Below are 19157 nucleotides of genomic sequence, written 5' to 3'. Positions count from 1 at the left end.
CTGTGTCCTGTCCCTGTCCCTGACCCTGTTCCAGCCCTTGTTCCTGTCCTTGGCCTCTCTTCCCTCCCTCCTTCTGTTGTTGCCGCCCCCAAGGTTGCCTCATTTTCCTTTTATACAGGCCCCTGGGAGGCGGTTTTTGTTTTCCTTCTCCCGGCCCATCTGGGGCTGCAGTTCTCCCTCCGCCATTGTCCTTGGGGCCGAGTGGTGCATCAGGTGGCGCGGTGCCGGACGGACGGGTGCCGTGACAGGGCTTTGATCCCTGCATGCCCGTCTCTCTAGGCCACGGGGCTGGCAGGGGGGTCCAACTGGGAGATGCCCCAGGGTCCGTGACACTTTTTGGCAACAAGGTTCACACTGCTGACTCATATCCAGCTTCTCGTCCACCGTAACCCCTAGGTCCCTTTCTGCAGAACTGCTGCCCAGCCATTCGGTCCCTAGTCTGTAGCAGTGCATGGGATTCTTCCGTCCTAAGTGCAGGACTCTGCACTTGTCCTTGTTGAACCTCATCTTTTGGCCCAATCCCCTAATTTGTCTAGGTCCCTCTGTATCCTATCCCTACCCTCCAGCGTATCAACCACTCCTCCCAGTTTAGTGTCATCTGCAAACAGTTTAGCGTGGACTGCACTCCTCTTAGGCAGACAGAATATTATCTATGAAAGCGCCACATTTATGAAAGGGCGGCCCCAAAATATGGGACATTTTGCAATAGCATGCAAGTCACCCAGAGTAGTGTAAACAAGCCAAAAGGGAATTGTGGGCCCATTGTCATAACGACTATATCCTCAATATACCAGAAAAGACCTTGGTACACAAGGATGAACCTAAATGGACAAAGCTTCATATTTAAAATTGATACTGGGGCAGCAGTCACTGCAATTCCAAAAAAAGATTATAACTGATCCTAAGATAGGGATCTGCAAAGATCAACTAAGATTCTTCATGGGGCTAATACCAATACATTGGATGTTTGTTGCCAGTTCCTTGGGAAACTGGAGAAAGGATGGAAAGATATTCAAAAATAATATATGTAAGCACAGACTGACAACTCCCCTACTAGAGTTGCTAGCAATACAAGGACCACACCTAACAGAGAAACTGGAATGTATAATGGCAAAAAGCAAACTGTACGGGAGATGGATCACAGGGCTAGGAAAGCTGATGGGGAGTTCAGAGTAACTCTGGTGCCATCAGTGACTCCCTTCACTCTCACATCCCCTTAAATGCTACAGCAGGCTTTTGGCAAATCACCCTTGCTAAAGAATCTGTACCATTAACTACATTCATCACCCCATTTGGAAGGTACTGTTTCAATCATCTTCCATTTGGCATATCTTCAGCACCAAAACATTTCCAAAAGAGAATCACTCAAATTGTGCCAGGCTTGCCTGGCATCCTTTGCAATGCTACTGATGTGTTGGTATACAGCAGAGATAAAAATGAACAAGGTGAGTGACTACATGCAGTTTTGAGATGCTTCCAACAAGCTGGCCTCACTCTGAATGAGAAATGTGAATTTGGAAAGCAGTGGATAAAAGTTGTAGGACATATAATTAGCAAACAGGGAATTCAGAAAAACTGAAGGCATTCCTCGCCTTACCAACAAGTTTCTGATATAACAAGATTCCTGAGCATAGCAAATCATTTTGAGAAACTCTTATCAAATTTAGCTCATCTAACAAACCCTTAAGAGATCTTAATGGTCACAATATTTGGATCTGGCATAGCCCACAACAAAACTCATTTAATAAAATAAAAGAACTACTGACATCTCCACCTGTTTTGGCACACTATTTGGTAAGCCATCTAACAATGCATCTTCATGCAGTTTAGGAGAGTTCTCACACAAAAACAGTCAGAAGGAGACCAGAGATCTTTTGCATTCATATCAAGAAGACTTACAGAAACTGAGCAGCAGCATGTGCAAGTGAAAAAGGAAGCACTGGCAATCACTCGGGACTGTGAACAGCTCAGTGCATATCTGCTTGAATTTTGACACGGAAACAGACCACAAGCCCTTACTGGCATTCTTGTGTTCAAAACCGCTGGATGACCGTCCACCTAGGATTCAGAGATTTTGACTGACTGATGTGACTTTTTTTTTCAACATTCAACACATACTAGGGAAAGCAGCAGACTATCTATAGCCCCAGTTGATCAGCCACCAATGGACAAAGAAAAGGCTTTAAAGAAAGATGTCAAGCTACACTGAGCTTGTTCTGGTAGCTATTCCAGTATCTGCCAAGCGACTTCAGCAAATTAGAGAGAACCAGCTAAAGGATGAGACTTGCCAGAAACTGACTCCTCTGCCAAAGAGGGCAGGGTCAAAGGAGTCAACTTCCAACAGACCTCCTACATATTGGCAGGACCAAAATGACCTCCACATGGCTGATGTCCTGCTTCTGAAATGACAGCTAATTCTTATCTCTGCAGTACTTCAGAAAGAGATGCTCTCCAATTCAATGATGGGCACCAAGGCATAAGCAAGTGCAAGGCACAACATATGGTGGCCAGTCTGAGTAAGCAAATTCGGACCTTAGCAGAGGGCTGCGAGGTATGCAACAATTTAAAATCAATCACCAGAACCACCTCTCTACAAAGCTACCTGACAGAAGTTGGCAGGGGGTGCAACCGATTTGATTTTCCAGAAAGGACACACATACCGTATAGTAATCAGTTACTTCTCCAGATATATTGACTTGGCTGTACTTACACAAACTTCATAGGCACAGGTCATCCAGAAACTGAAGTCAGTATTTGCAAGACATGGAATTTCTGAAGTTCTCATAACTGATAATAGGCCTCAGTTTATCTCTGAAAAATTCCTAGCATTTGCACAGGACTTTGATTTTACAGTCCGCATTACTCCCAGAGCAACAGGGAGGTGGAGACAGCAGTGCAGACTTTAAAAAGACGTCTGCAAAAATCAGTGGGCCCATATAAAGCATTCCTGGCATGTTGGTCAGCACTGTTTCCGTTGCGACTGTCTTCTGATGGAACAAAAACTAAGGACACCTTCACCTACGGCACCAATACAGCTTACACTGAAGTGGCCCAACCTGAAGGAATTTTGAGACTGGGATGCTGAAATAAACATTTGGCAGCAACAAAACTTCCATGTTTGGCACAGAACAAAAGCAGGGCCTGGACTGAGAACAGGAAACAAAGTGTGGGTCAAGCGCTCCCAGCCTTTTAGAACTGTTCAGAACTTGGCAGAAACACCCAGGTCCCACCTACTGGAGACTCCAAAAAGACTTCTCTGGAGGTATCAGGTTCATCTTCGGTATTTCCCAACACAACAGAGAGAGGATCTGGGACCTGCACGTACTCTGTCAGGCGGAGCCGCCTCCACAGGGACCGGCACACAGGGAAACTCAACAGAAGTGAGAACATGACCTGAAAGACTGATCCGGCCCCCTCAAGGGCTTGTGCTTTAAAATATAGCTCAGGACCATTTAAATGAGATGAAGAGATGAAATTCAATGTTGATAAATGCAAAGTGATGAACACTGGAAAACATAATCCCAGCTATACATACAAAATTATGGGATCTAAATTAGCTGTCTCTACTCAAGAAAGAGATCTTGGATCTTCTCTGAAAACATCCACTCAGTGTGCAGTGGCAATCAAAAAAGTGAACAGAATGTTAGAGACCATTAGGAAAGGGATGGATAATAAGAAAAAAATATATAATCTCACTGTATAAATCCATGGTACACCCATACCTTGAATACTGCATGCAGTTCTGGTTGCCCCATCTCAAAAAAGATATTAGAATTGGAAAAGGTCCAGAGAAGGCCCACAGAAATGGTTAGGGGTATGGAACAGCTTCCCTGTGAGGAGAGATTAAAAATACTGGGACTGTTCAGTTTAGAAAAGAGATGACTAAGGGGGGATATGATAGAGGTCTATACAATCATGAGTGGTGTGGAGAAAGTGAATAAGGAAGTGTTATTTACTCCTTCCCATAACACAAGAACCAGGGGTCACCCAATGAAATTAATAGGCAGCAGGTTTAAAACAAACATAAGGAGGTATTTTTTCATACAACACACAGTCAACCTGTGGAACTCATTGCCAGAGGATGTTGTGAAGGCCAAAACTATAACAGTGTTCAAAAAATAATTAGATAAGTTCATGGAGGATAGGTCCATCAATGATTATTAGTCAGGATTCTCAGGGACACAGCCTTGTGCTCTCGGTATCCCTAGCCTCTGACTGCCAAAAGCTGGGACTGGATGACAGGAATGGATCACGCAATAATTGCCTTGTCTAGTTCATTCCCTCTGAAGCATCTGGCACTGGTCACTGTCGGAAAATGGGATCCTAGATGAACCATTGGTCTGACCCAGTATGGCCGTTCTTATGTTCCTGTATGGAGCCCAGTAACTTATGGCTGAAGTAGAACAGATCTTTTAGAACAACATCGAAGTCAGAAAGGCATCCAGTTAGTCACATTGACAAGAGATAAATACACAGTTCTCTAAGCTACTTCAATAAACACAAGTTTAAAAAAGAGACAGACAGAGAGAGAACAACCCAGGTCCTTTGTCTTTGCTAAAGTGACAGAGCTCAGAACCTGCTTTGAGATGAGCTGGCAACCATGGCTAACTAGCCTCATGCCAGTGTGGCTCCTGGACATGAGCAGGGTAGCCATCCCTGTGTACTGCTATGCTAATGGCACATCTCACACTGCTGAGGATAGTCAGTGGTGCAGCAGCTGCTCTCGCAGGCTCGGAGATCATGTGCAGACGAGAAAAATAGGCTGTCTGCGTGAAGAGGAACTGTGTAAGGCTGGCCCCTTGCTCAGAATAGACAAACTCTGTACACCTTTTGGATTCCTGTTAGCTCTGCAGGGTCATCCCAGCTAAGAGAGAACAAGCTGGAGTCCATTACTGCTTGGGCAGCATCAACAGGGCAGTTAGCAAAGTTGTCTGATTGCAGAGTCTCTTTGCAGGTGATGAATGAGCCAGAAAGAGCCCAGCTTGACCCTCAGAGCCCGGGATTTGCTGAGCTCTACCACTGATGACACTTTTGCAAAGTGACTTTTCAGAGCAGAACTATGCTTGAATTAGTGTAAGAAGAGGGACTCAGGGAATGATCTGAGCAAAACATGAACATAACAATGAAATGGAACCTGCAAGGCCACAGCAGAAAAAACGAGGGGTTCCTTACAGCAAGCAGTGAACCTCCAAAGCCTTGGGGAGTTGGTTCAATGAAGAACCCAAACAGGTGGTTTCTGAGCTGAACTATCCAAACATCTTGGGTCTGCAGAAATCTGGTCTAGAAACAGCACAGGTTGCAATTAGCTTTCCAGCCAGTCTGGAAATATTGCCTCCATATGGCTGCAATACCAAGCAATTCACTTGCCATCCATACTGGAACCCAAAGCACAGAGCACATACCAATACCACGTGATGGGTCAAAGGAGTTACCCACATGTTTGAGTTTAGGGAGAAAATCCAAGCTGGGTTTTGTTGTGTCAAGGGGTTTCCCATCCTAGCTCTCTAATCACTGCAACATCATGGGGAAACGACGGTACTGGCCACTGGTGCCTGGCCAGTGAGGTGACCAGAGTGATTGATGTCTCAGACCCTGTAAGTCTGATCATGTGTGATGCTCTTCCTGACTGGTAACACCTGAGTTGGGCGTCTTGATATGAACGTATCTGAGATCTTACATGTTATTCCAACATGCCCACTCTTTCTTTTCAAACACCTAGGTCACCTGTAGAGTTGTTTTGAAAGCATGGAACAAACGGACCTAGCTCTAAAGCCAGCAGTAGACATAAAGAGGGTGAGATTTGCGGCACACAGCACCTGCTGTAAGGTAACCATCGCAACTGTACTCGTGGGTGGCTTTGTTCTCCTTTCCCTGGGCATTCTAATGGGTAAGTTTGCAGTTGGATCTGCTCTTACTGTTTATAAGCTACAAAGGAAAAACTGTCTGTGAATAACAGGCTGGGCAATCAGTGCCAGTGTCCTAGGCCTGTTCTCCTATGGCAGGTGAACCTCAAAAGACAGGACATTTGGGTTCAGCTCAGATACTCAGCCAGGAGTTAGATGCTTTTCCAGACCTTCACTGAACTCATGAGATCTGGATAGGAGTTTGTTTTCTCAACAGCAAAGCAAGGCACTGATGAGCTCCCACTCAGTCCTCTCTGTCCAAGGATGGCTGCCATCACAGGGGGACAAGGAGAGGTAGAAGAAAGAGGAGGGAGATAGGGGAAGTCTTCTGGTGAGGACACCAAACAGTGATGCCCTTCCCCTCCCCTCTGTGAGGGAGTATAGCCTCCTCTCACTTTATGTATCCCTTCAGTCTCTCATCTCTACCTCCAAGGTCCTGCACAATGCCACCCCGACTCTGCCCCACTCTCTTTTCCTCCTATTCCTTCTCCTGTCATCTAGGGGGGCCTCTCCCGAGATGGTCCTTTGGTTCTCCTCTCCCTCTGCCCTTTACACACACTCTTCTAGACGCTGTCCCTTGTGCCTGGGGCTCCCTCCCTCTGCTTCTTTGCCAGCTGACCCCTCCAAGCTCACCTCTGCATTCAAATGTTGCCACAAAGCCACATCCTCTGCATGGCCTTTTGGTGCTAATTCCCAAGCCCAGAGTTGTGGATGAGCTCACTTGCAATGCTCTCACATTCAGAAAGGCTTGATCACCCAGCAAAGTTCTTTGCTCAGTGAGCATGTCCCGGGCTGCAGCTGCGGGATGGTTTGCTGTATTGGGACCAGCTGTGACACTGGGACTATAAGTGTGAGATTGTTGCAAGGCTCCACACTCCACTGAATATTTCCTGCCCCTGCAGGAAACGAAAAGCAGCTCTAGGAGGATGAAAATAAAATCTTAATGGCTACTTCTTGGTTTCTTTTTCTACTCTCTGCTTATCCCAATAGCAATATGTTTATTCCAGTTGCTAAGCACAGTCCAGCTGGCCGAGACCCTGTCACGTGACTAGAGCTGGGATTAGCAAGAGTATCACTAATGTTTTTCAATGAACTAAACTGTATTGTTTCTAGGCCCTTTGCTGCCTTGAACGCTGAGAGCTCCCACAGCACTAATGCAACTTCACACTTTTGACATTCAAATTAGATAAAGAGTCAGGGCAAAATTCTCGTCTTATATCCACATGGGGAATCCCACCTCTGGCATTTTGCTCTTCTTGTCTGCATGGATCTTCCAAGATGCTAATGGGAAATCAGGGGAGATGTGTGCTGTAGGGAGAGCACAAAATCAAAGAGGCACGAGGAAGAAGGGAGACGGATAATCTCGTTTTTAAAATGGGTGATTTCCAAAGCTTAGAAGCCGGTCCAGACCCCTAGATGTTGTCAGCTTCCAAGTCTCCTTTACTTGTCTCCCTTGTGGAACTCTTGACCTCTGTCTGCAGCTTATTGCTCTGCACAAGAGCTCAGCTTTGAGCACACCGTGGAACTGAGAGGAATTGCATATGACAGCAGTTTACAAAGGGAGAACTCGGACTACTCCAGGACGTTGACCCCCACTCTGGAAAAGCTGGTGAGTTGGATTCTTCTATGGGTAACCAGAACTTTCAGTGAAAGTCCCAGCTGCCTGTGCATTGCATGGCTGTGGCTCCAACTCAGCAGGAAGCAGCCCCTGGAGAGGGAGGCTGGGAGTCTCTCATCACACAGCACTGGCTCCTCTGGTGGTTTAAAGAGACACCTGGAGCTCCACAGACAGCCTCGTCCTGATTTCCTCAGCTCAAAGGATGCAGTGGCCATGACATGGGGTCATGGGAATATTAGAAGTAAAAGAAAAATGGTGCAAGGAGTGGGGTGTTCCTCTGACATTGGCCAGGGGTCCCAGAGAGCCCCCTGCCATTAGTATCTGTCTGAGGTGACCCAATGAGTGATGATGGTAGAGGAGTCCATACTTCAGAGACACTTTTGAAAACCACAGGAGTCTCATGCTCTGGGAAATGCACTAGGCTGCAGAAGTGACACAGTACAGCCTCAGGTGAGCAGGCAACCTGCAACATTCCCGGCAAGTGGGTAAGGGCTGGCAGGGGCTGACCTGGACAGACCTCCTGACATTGTGGGTTTGGGATGTCCTGACCCACCTGGAACATTCTTGGGTTCCTGCTCTGCAAAGAAGAGGTGGTGGGAGGCAGCAGAAAGGGGAGGTGGGTGATTCTGCTGGAGGAATGGGGAAGGTGATGCTGCCATGCTTGTGGCATCCTGCATAACTGCACAGATTGAAGGGAAATGGCACAGAGAAAAGCAAACAGAGACTGAGGATGGGAGAGTGGAACATGCCTACTCAAAGCTAAGGACACTTGGCTAAAAGCCAGACCAGCTTTTGGGGGTAGGTGAGATGGTGGTTCCAGTGGTACCCACAGCATGTTACTCATAGAATATCAGGGTTGGAAGGGATCTCAGGATGTCATCTAGAGTCCAACCCCCTACTCAAAGCAGGACTAATCCCCAGACAGATTTTTGCCCCAAGTCCCTAAATGGCCCCCTCAAGGATTGAGCTCACAACCCTGGGTTTAGCAGGCCAATGCTCAAACCACTGAGCTATTCCTTCCCCCACCTGCTCAGCTTTGGCTCATCATAATGGAGGGGCAGTGGGGCCAAAATAGATTGAATAGCATTGCAAGCCCCATGCACAAGTGGTCATAGTGCTGCTAGGTTTGTCGATGGAGGGGCTGCGGGGCCAAACCTGAGTGAGCACACAAGGCAGTGGGGTGGTCAGCGCTGCTCCTCCTTGCTGCTACCATGGAGCCGGCTCCTGCACCAGGGCCTAGGGCCTACCCAGCTTCACCTTGCTTGTGTCCCTTCTCAGGGACGGGGAGGGACACTGCCCATATTTGGGCCATGCTGGAAGGCAAGTGAGACACTGGGGCCAGCAGCTGCAGTGGGGAATCTCTCTAAAGGGATTGACAGTGCGTACCAAGGAAAAAATTTCTGGTGGCACCCCTGGGTAGTTCTGCTTCTCATGTACAGGCTGGCTTTCAACTGGAAAAACAGCTTTGTGAACCAGTTCTCTGGAGCTAGCTGGCAAGGAGGTTAAATTGCCCAGGGCATGGGGGGTGGTGGGCTCAGGAACTCAGACTCACTTCTCAGACACAGCTCCCCAAGGTTCCCCAGCCCTGGTTTCTTCTCCCCAGGGCGTTTTGCTTAAAGAAAATTGGAGCCAGTGATTGCTGGCCTCACTCTTCTTTGCCTTGTAGTTTCTGACCAGCTTCCAAGGCTCTCCGCTGGAAGGGAGCTGTGTTGGCTGCGCTGTCCTGGAGTACAGGTGAGTGTGTGCTGCTCTGTAGCCCCCTACAGCCAGTCATGGAGAACTGCGGCTCCGTGAGTCTGGCTGGATTGACTTCTGGTCACTATCTTTTGGGGGGGGAAAAGATTTATTTATTTTTTTGTCAAAATGTGGCCTTTTGCCAACTCTGGGATTTTTTTTCAAACATTTTCAAAAAATGTTGAGTATTTTTAATCCTTATAAAAATGTGATTAAAATGGTTGTCATTATTTTTTTGACAAAAACTGAATTTTTTGGTAAAACAAAATGTGGTTCATTTTGTAGATTAGATTTTCAATAACATTTTTGATAAAAAATTTAATTATCAATATTTTTCATTAACTTTTTTAAAGCAAGCGACAGGCCCAGTCTGAACCCTCCAGACCAGAATCAGTGTGGAAACCCTGACATTTTATTACTGAGCAAATAGGTTGGCATCTACTCACAGGCTCCCTCTGGAGCACTGTGGTTTGGGGCCAGGGGCAGGTGGAGGGAGGACAGGCCTGTGGTCACAGCTCATCCTTGCATTGTCCTGAGGAAATGTGCTCAGTGAGTCTTTTCCTCCAGCAGGAATGGAAACTCCAGTGTGATTGTCCATTTCCGGCTGCACTTCAGCCCTCAGGCTTCCTGGCCTTTAAGCTCCAGTGTGGAGGAAGAGGCCCTCAGACATGGGCTGGCTGCAGCACTGAGGGAGCAGGGCATCCCGCTGGCCACCTATGGGACCATCGCCTCGGCCTCTCTCACAGGTAAGCATCTCCTGTCCCTGCCAAGAGACTCAAAAGGTTCCATCAGGCAGGGCCTGTCGCCAGAGAGAAGTAACCTGAGCAGAGGCTGATAACAGGCAAGGACTGCACTTAGCAAAGCCACAAACAATTTTTCTGGATTAGACCAATCATCTCAGGGCTTTAGCTTTATCTCAGTTTGGTTTTTAAAACCCAATTCAATCTCCCTAGGAGATGCTAGCTCTGGTTCGCTCCAATGGATTGACTAGCAAGCATGGGCGCCAGGTTTGGGTGGTGCCCAGTACGTCCATAGGATGGATCAGGGCAACCGCCCCACGCCCTGTGCTTTGGGGGGCACTGTGCTTTATGGGGATGCGGGGTCCAGAGCAGCCCGGGGGCGTTAGTGGGTGGCCTGGAACCAGCAGCAGCAGGCAGGGCCGGCTCTAGGCACCAGCGCTCCAAGCATGTGCCTGGGGTGGCACTTTCCAAGGGGTGTTTTTTTTTTTTTTTTTGCTTGGGGTGCAAAAAGCCGGGAGCTGGCCTGGAGTGGAAGTGAGCTGCGGCGGTGGGGGGCGTGGGGAGGGCCGCAGGAAGTAACCCGGGGCCGGGGCTGAGGAACCGCTCCCTCTCCAGCTCACCTCTGCTCCACTGCTGCCTGCTCCCGAGTGCGCTGCCGCTCCGCTTCTCCTTCCTCCCTCCCAGGCTTGCCACACAAATCAGCCTTTTTGCGGCAAGCCTGGGAGGGAGGGGGGAGAAGCAGAGCGGTGGCGGTGCGCTCAGGGGAGCAGGCGGAGCGGAGGTGAGCTGCAGTGGTGGGGGGCGCGGGGAAGGCCGCAGGAAGTATCCTTGGGGGGGCAGAGGAATCGCTCCCCCCCCAGCTCACCTCCGCCTCCTCCCCCAAACATGCCACTGCTCTGCTTCTCCCTGAGGGATAGGAGAGGAAATGCGGCACACCTGGGGGAGGAGGTGGGCTGGGGATTTGGGGAAGGGATTGGAATGGGCTGGGGGGAAGGGGCGGAGTTGGGGCGGGGCCAGGGGGTGCTGGAAATTTTTTTTGCTTGGGGCGGCAAAAAACATGGAGCCTGCCCTGGCAGCAGATGACCCGGCCCCAGCCGGCCCTGCTCCACTCCCTCCCCGCCCCCATTTCACCCCTTCCCCCAAGTCCCCATCCTGCCTCTTTCTGGCTTCTGCCCCTAGTGACACCAGGAGCCAGCGGGGTGGAGTGGAGCAGAGTGGACTGGGGCTGAGTCACTCGCTGCTGCTGGCACCATGCCCCCTGCTAACTCCCTAGGCCACCCTGGACCTGTGTCCCCCTGAAGTGCGGGGCCCCCCAAAGCATGGGACCCAGGGTGGTTGCCCCAGTCTGTCCTATTGACATTCTGGGCCCCACCAAAAATTATACAAACCTGGTGCCCATGGCTCTGGTGATGACTTTCCCTTGCAAGCCCTCAGGCTGCCCTGGACCCCATGTCCCCCTGAAGCACAGGCCCTGCCCCAAAGCACAATAAGCCCCAAAATTGGTGGAATCAGTCCCACGTTCCTAAGTATTGATGGGGCATGAGTACCATGGGCCCATATAACTCGCCGCCTATGCTAGCAAGGTGTTATGTACCCCTTGTACACAATAGGTTGCAGGGCTGCTACTAGCAGGCTGGATATGGACTGACTACAGAGCTTCTGTTATATCAAGATACACCAGAGATATGTTTGCTCTGAGATCCTTTAATGTACGTGGCACCATCTTGTGGCCGAACAGTATAATACAGTTTAACAGTCTATCACTCCTCCCCCTTTAACTTCTACATTCCTACCATTTACAATATTTACACTATCACACTGTCTTTGAAATGCAGTATGGATTGTCTGTTAAGTATCTCTGAATTGTACTGGTTTTCTAGTTACAATCCTGAAAGCAGAACCATTTAGTTGTGATGACTGGCTGTGGTCAGTTTGGAATCTTTGAATCTTCTTGTTCTGCATCTTCCATCTGTAGAGTTACCTCTCTTGATTGATTGTTCTTCCTGAGGAACTGATCTGGACGCTGAATTCTTTTTCTTTACGACAGTTGAAATTGCCCACCCTTTTTCTCCATCCAATTTGACAGGAACACAGTCACTAGGTTCTAGACAAGCAGTTCCCTAAATGAGTGACATCTGTTGTAAAAGTAAAAGTGTTCAGCCTTTTTACCTGATTTGGCTACTCTCTTCATGTCTGACCACTTTGAAGATAGATTCTTGTCCAAAGTTGGAACAGTCGTTCTGAGTTGTCTCCCCAACAGGAATCATAGAATCATAGAATCTCAGGGTTGGAAGGGACCTCAGGAGGTCATCGAGTTGTGCTGGACTGTATCCAGTAGCTGCTATTGGTGTTGATCTGTAATTCAGAATAGCAAAGAATGGATCTTGCTGCTGTAGGATTTTCTTGGCTGTCTGTACAGCTCTCTCAGATTTAAGTCTGTCTTTAATTGTAGTTGCTGTGAGAAGCTTTTGTCTGTTAACCCAATAAACAGCCTGTCTGATATTTCCTTGTTGTGCAGTCCCAAAATGACAGTTTTCAGCCAATGCATGCAGAGTTCTTATAAAACACTCAACATTTCCCCCTGGTTCTTGATTTCTCTGGTAAAAACATGCTCTTTCAGAAACCATGTTTCTCTGAGGTCTAAAGTATGCATCTGTGACGATGCTGTTCTAGCGGGACCCAACTCAGAGTGCCAATTCAGGACCAATTGCTTAAACAGGGCAGTTACAGGCCAAGGCTGGGTTTTTTCCACCTCTAAGGCAAACCAAACCAGCCAGACAAAGAGGACTTTGGTTTCACCCCACTGGCTAACCACAAGTCACACAAGCAATTTCCTTAGACACTTCAGTCTCCCAGTATCACCACCAGTGCCACTCATCCTGAGGATGAATGGTTATGGAAACCAACACCCCAGTAAAAGAAAACGGTTCTCTTGATCCCAAAGAATCAAGCCCCAGACCCAGGACAATATACACATCAGATCTTACCCACAAACCACACTGTTGCCAATCCTTTAGAATCTAAAATCTAAAGGTTTATTCATAAAAGGAAAAAGGTAGAGATGAGAGCTAGAATTGGTTAAATGGAATCAATTACATACAGTAATGGCAAATATCAGAGGGGTAGCCATGTTAGTCTGGATCTGTAAAAGCAGCAAAGAGTCCTGTGGCACCTTATAGACTAACAGACGTATTGGAGCATGAGCTTTCATGAGTGAATACTCACTTCAGTGTATTGGCAAAGTTCTTAGTTCAGGCTTGTAGCAGTGATGGAGTAAAGTGCAGGTTCAAATCAAGTCTCTGGGGTACATCCCCCACTGGGATGGGTCATTCAGTCCTTTGTTCAGAGCTTCAGTTTGTAGCAAAGTCCCTCCGGAGGTAAGAAGCAGGATTGAAGACAAGATGGAGATGAGGCATCAGCCTTTTATAGGCTTTTCCAGGTGTAAGAACACTTCTTTGTTCTTACTGTGGAAAATTACAGCAAAATGGAGTTTGGAGTCACATGGGCAAGTCCCTGCATACTTTGCTGAGTCACAAGGCGTATCTGCCTTCTCTCAATGGGTCAATTGTGTAGCTGATGGTCCTTAATGGGCCATCAAGCAGGCTAGGCAGAGCTAACACCAACTTGTCTGGGATGTTTCCCAGAAGCACAGCACAAATTTGAAATACAGACAGTATAGAGCCGATACTCATAACTTTAACTACAAAATGATACATACATATAGACACCATAATCATAACCAGCAACCCATAACCTGGTATTAGACACCTTATATGACACCCTTTACATAAAATTTGGTGCCACTACAGGGCCTTGGTTGCAACCATGTTCTATATGGTCCCAGATAATATCAATAACATCACAGCATCAAACATACTTTATGCATCTGCAACAAAGCCAGAACCCTTTTACAGTCATCTTTGTGACTGTCTTCAGTAAAGGTAAAATATTTTTACCAGACATTTTGCCATACATTCTGCCTGCTTCCCCATAGTATAAATTAAAGAAGATACCTGAATATCACCAGTTTCCTGGTGGAGTTTAGTAGCAATGAGAAATCTTGCAAAATACTGCTTCCAGTCTCTCCATTCTGAAGGTGTCTCAAATCTGAAGTTCTCTGGGGCATTGAAGAGTGACATGTTGATGAGATCCTGCAAACGTTATTGCTTTTTTCCTTCCAACTGCAACTTTTGTTGCTGTTTTCCTTCTGTTTCTATTGTCCTCTGGCACTAGTTTACTTCTGACACCATGACATGTACTCCTTGTACATGACAGGTTGCTGGGCTGCTACTAGCTGGTCAGGCTTCTGTACCAGGACTGGCTACAGAGCTTCCATGATATAGAGATACACCAGAGTTGTTTGATCCTTTAATATATTGTCAACAATGGCTGTTGTGAGTTTAAGTAAAGCCTGTCACACATAGTACCACCAAGTGGCTGAACAGTATAATATAGTTTAACATTCTATTACACAGGGGAGGGCATGTCTCCCAGCTGGGGGTTGGCTGCAGGTGACCTCCAGCCTCCTGGAAGGATTTCTAGCAAAGATTTCATTTCAGTATCTCACTGCTCCCCTGCTTGTCTCCACCCAGGCCTGGGCATGTCTGAAGAGGATAGCATGGGGCATGCTGTGCTCAGTGAGGCCATCTCCAGCTATTATCAGAGCTGGAAGCCCCTCTCACCAGGCTCGGGGCTGAGAGGTGTTAGTTCTTGGCTGTCACTGACTGGAGAAATAGCCATGGAGAGTCAGTGGACTCATCCTAAGATGTCAGAGTTCCTCAACGCTGCCCTGGTGAGCTGGTGGCCCACTGGTCAATGTGTGTTGTGAGCCCCCTTTGTCTGATCCATAGAGGACAGAAGTCTGTTACAGCTGCCAGCTGCAGAGCCTGGTTCTTTAGCTCAAGCCTTGGAGGCTCAGGCATTCAGAGCTGGAGGCCCAGGTGGCCAGGATGGTGGCTGCTACACTTGTGAGAGCTGAAAGGATGAGCATCTCAATACTAATCCCAGCATCTTGTGCCAGTAGCCAGCCCCACTCTGTAAGATACTTGGACCTGTGACCCTAGAATTACTGCATCCTCTCATCCTCTCCATCTCTCCATTGTGTTACAGGGCCAAGCGGGGCATCTCTGTATGGAATCGGATTGAAATCAGGTATGAGTTCTCTCTGGATCAGTGCCTTGCCTGCTCATACCCAGAGGCCTGCATCCTCCCAAGGAGCAGAACCCTCCCAGGGTTAGCCCATTCCAGCTGGATCACCCAGGAGGGTCCAGCCATGCTCATAGTCAGGACTAGAAGAGCCATCTCCCTGCCCCCTTCTGCTCTGGAGATTGGAGCTTTGAAGACCATCGACGCTGTAGCTTTGTTCTGAGTTTGTAACATGTTTTGGCCCAACAATAATTCATGTTCATGCATAGTACAACGGTGCCTTTCCTTATCTCTGGTCCCTGAGCCAGGGGAGCCCAGGCCTCAGGTCCAGTTACAGAGATGGATCTGGCTGTGATGTGCCAGTCCAGATCCGGGTTTGAAGTCTGAATTTTCCCAGAAGATGGAGTGGCTTCAGAGTCTTAGCACAGACCCAGCCCTGGTTCAGCTACCAAAATGCACCTGCAGTCACAACAGAGGGCCAAGGGCCAAGGGCAGCCCTGGTGTAACAGCTGCTCCTTTGAGCCCCAGTGGGGTTCACACCTGCTCGTGTTGGTGCAATGTCTCCTGTGGCTGCAGGGAAAGAGGCTGGGGGATGGACATTTTATGTAGTTACCATTAGCAATGGGGAAGGGCTGGGAAGCCACTTTGCCCAGAGACACTTTCTCTCCATTCTCCATGAGGGTCTAGTCATGGACTTTTTCACCATCCATTTGGGGATGCGCCCAACCTCTGTCACCAGCTCCAGACTTTGTTCTCTGCAGAACAAGCTTAGAATGAGTCCTGCACCAGAGGATGGGGCCTTGCAGGGGAAGGCTCCGGATCTGCAGTCCCCTCTCTGGTGGGGGTCTCTGGAAGACTGTTGAGTCTGGAGGGGCCAGGTTAACCACCACCTTTTTGTTCCTGCAGGCAGTTGCCATGGAAATGTATTTGCTTGTCAGAATAGCCAGTGTGTGTGGAAAGAGAATCCTGAGTGTGACGGCCGAGCCGACTGCTCTGATGGCTCTGATGAGGCAGGCTGCGGTAGGTCTCTCGCACTGGGGTTGTCTGTGCTGGGGGCACACCTGGCCAGTGGGACATGTTGGAACTGCAAGTGTGTTTGGGAGGCTGATAGTGGAAGGAAGGAAGTCCAGGAATTGGCCCAGCATCCCTGGGCAGATATGGACTTGTTGTCTAATTAAGAGGACTTACTAATTGTTCCTCCTTGGAGGAAGCTGCTTTGAAGCGGCTGATGGGTGGATTGTTCATAGCCTAGTGCTGTCTTCAGGTGCTTCGGGCAATGGCCTGGAAGGCCAAGGGCAGCAGCAGGCAGAGCACAAGGAGAATCCATGCCCCACTGTTGTCATTCACCAACATTCATATAGATGGCCCATCTCCCTGTGTCCCCTGCACAAACACCACCTGGCACACTGGCATTGTGGGCCCTTGTTGGCAGTGTCAGCAGGGAGAGCCAGGAGCCATGGAGCGTGAACGCCTCTCTCAGCCCACTGGTGGCCCCTCCAGGAAGGGCTGATGCACTCTGGCAGGCAATGTTACAGGATGCTGGCCCAGACAGGGCCCATGCTGTCCCGGCTCTAGGGCTTGTTAACAAAGCCCATCTCCAGAGGTCACTCAGCGTCCTTCACTGGGGCTGATAGTTGTTACAAACACAAGGCCATGCAGACGATGAGTCACTAATGCCTGGAGCAGGGCAGCAAGTTCACAGCTAGTGATTCATTCAGTGAACACTGCAAAAGTAAAAATAATGCAGGCAGAAGTCCAGCAGCAGAATGGGGTTATCCAGTTTATGGCACTGACTGCAGCATGTACAATTACCTGCCTTGCGGGCAGGGGGCGTATGTGTGCACTTAGTGCAAGGAGCTCCTGGCTCTCAGAGACACAGAACAGGCTCAAGAGTGGCCTCAGAGTGGCTGAACTGGAGGAGCTAAGGGAGACACAGAGAAAACTTTCCAGAACACAGCAGAGCTGGTCCCACCCCCAGTCTGGCAGCCTCTGTGCTGTTGAGGAGGATGAAAGTCTTGGGGAAGAAGAATATCAGGTTGAGGCAGAGGGAAACAATCCCATAGTTGGGACCCTCCTTCCTGATGTTGTCATGGTATCCTCTCACACTGAGGACACCCGTCTGTGGGAGGGAACCCCAGTTACTAGGAAGAGCCAGGTAATTGTAATGGGATTCAGTTGTTAGAAAAATAGATAGCTCGGTTTGCGATGACTGGGAGAATCGCAGGGCGAATTGTCTGCCGGATGTGAAGGTTGGGGATCTCATGAGACATCTAGACAGACTTATGTGCAGTACTGGGGAGATACCAGTGGTCATGGTACATTACCAGTGACATAGGGAAAGGCAGGAGAGCAGTCCTGGAGGATAATATTAGTCTGCTAGGTAAGAGATTTAAATTCAGGACCTCCATGGGAGCATTCTCTGAATGCTTCCAGTTCCACACACAGGGCCAGTTTGACAGGCAGAACTGCAGAATCTCAATACATGGATGAGATGATGGTGTTGAGAAGAGGGATTTAGGTTTATTAGGAACTGGGGAATCCTTGGGGAAAGGAGGAACTTTTACAGGAAGGATGGGCTCTGTCTAACCCAAAACAGAACCAGATTGCTGGCATGTAAAATTAAAAAGGTCGTAGAGGACTTTTTGAACTAAGGGTGAGGAAACCCAACAAGTGCGGAGGAGCACACGGCTCAGGTGGCGCCATTCCTTGGGAATGAGTTTATTAAAAGGGGAACTCTACGTGATGGGATCCCTGGGGGCAGCCTGTGACTGTGGGACCACTGTGCCCCCTTAGCTCTCCCGCCTGGACTGTCTCTCACAAGCTTTGCTAGTGACAAGCAGCAAACCCCTCCAGGCGCTGTGATCACTCAGCACAACCGCATGTGGAGCCCCACCCCCAGCTAGATTTTATGAATGCTCCCAGAGCCACTCATGAATCACACAGAGCGAGGCACCAGACAAATCCCCCCAGCTCCCAGCCTTGTACCTCAGGATGAGCAGTGCAAATTTATTAATTGGTTCACCACTTCATCAATGGAAAGTGGCTATACACCAGCCTTTGTAAACCTGAGCAAGCACCCTTACCAAACACTTTAGGCAAACTTGCTGGTAAAGATAAACAGTTAAACAAATGTATTGACTATAAAAGATAGATTTTAAGTGATTATAAGTGATAGGCAAAAAGTCAGAGTTAGTTACCAAACTAAAATAAAATAAAATATAATCATGCAGTCTAACCTCTCAACCCTATTAGACTGGGCAACATCTAGATGAAGCAGTTTTTCTCACCCCACTGGATATTGCAGTCCTTAATATACAGGTTTGTCCCTTAAACCTGGGCCAATGTCCTCTGTTGGAGTCTTCAATCTTCTGAGTATCTTTGTTGCTTGCAGCATAGGTGGGGGTGGGAGAAAAGGCCAAGCATGGGGCCCGGGTGTTCTGTTTTATACCCCAAGTCCCATGTGCTTGGAGAACACAAGACCAGGCATGTCTGGTGGTCATTGCAAGACTGAGCAATTCCCCTAATGTGGCCTTATGCAGGTGAGTCATTGCGCTGAAGCTCCCTTGCTCGACAATGGCTGTTGATTTCTGTTCAGCACCTACCCGGGTTTTGGTTACCTTCCTTGTCATTGTCTCTGGAGAGCTAGTATCTGGTCACCTCCCAAAACCACAGCATATTTTAATGACAACCGTACAACACAATTCTCATAACTTCATATGCATTAATGATATACATATTTCAATAGAACAGTGACTTTCAGCAGATCATAACCTGTCTCCTGTTTTATATGCAATATCACAATTATATACAGATGAGGAATATGGGGGTTACAGGATGCTCCTCCAAGGTACAGAATGTCACACTCTATATCCTAGCAAAGAGGATAGGAAGGAAGTTGGTAAAGTTCAGGTGAGAGCTAGTGAGGAACAGTCAAATGTCAAAGAGTCCCATTGAAATACAAGAGATGAAGGAAGCACCTGAATACTGACGAGATGTACAAGGGCTTCTATACACATG

General features: G+C 48.3%; 1 protein-coding gene across 1 annotated transcript in view; it reads left to right on the top strand.

Annotated features, from left to right (window-relative positions):
- Positions 1-19157, top strand: part of TMPRSS9 (transmembrane serine protease 9) — a 179219-nt gene that overhangs the window by 128164 nt on the left and 31898 nt on the right. Inside the window, exons 3-8 of the mRNA XM_044999084.1 lie at positions 5720-5887; positions 7385-7512; positions 9188-9255; positions 9826-10001; positions 15105-15146; positions 16047-16160. Coding sequence (XP_044855019.1) covers positions 5746-5887; positions 7385-7512; positions 9188-9255; positions 9826-10001; positions 15105-15146; positions 16047-16160 — 670 coding nt within the window. The 5' untranslated portion in view covers positions 5720-5745. The remainder of the gene's footprint in view (positions 1-5719; positions 5888-7384; positions 7513-9187; positions 9256-9825; positions 10002-15104; positions 15147-16046; positions 16161-19157) is intronic.

Source organism: Mauremys mutica, chromosome 24 (assembly GCF_020497125.1).
Source record: "Mauremys mutica isolate MM-2020 ecotype Southern chromosome 24, ASM2049712v1, whole genome shotgun sequence".
Taxonomy (NCBI): domain Eukaryota; kingdom Metazoa; phylum Chordata; order Testudines; family Geoemydidae; genus Mauremys; species Mauremys mutica.
Note: the sequence above shows the minus strand (reverse complement) of the source record. Positions and strands in the feature narration are given on the sequence as shown.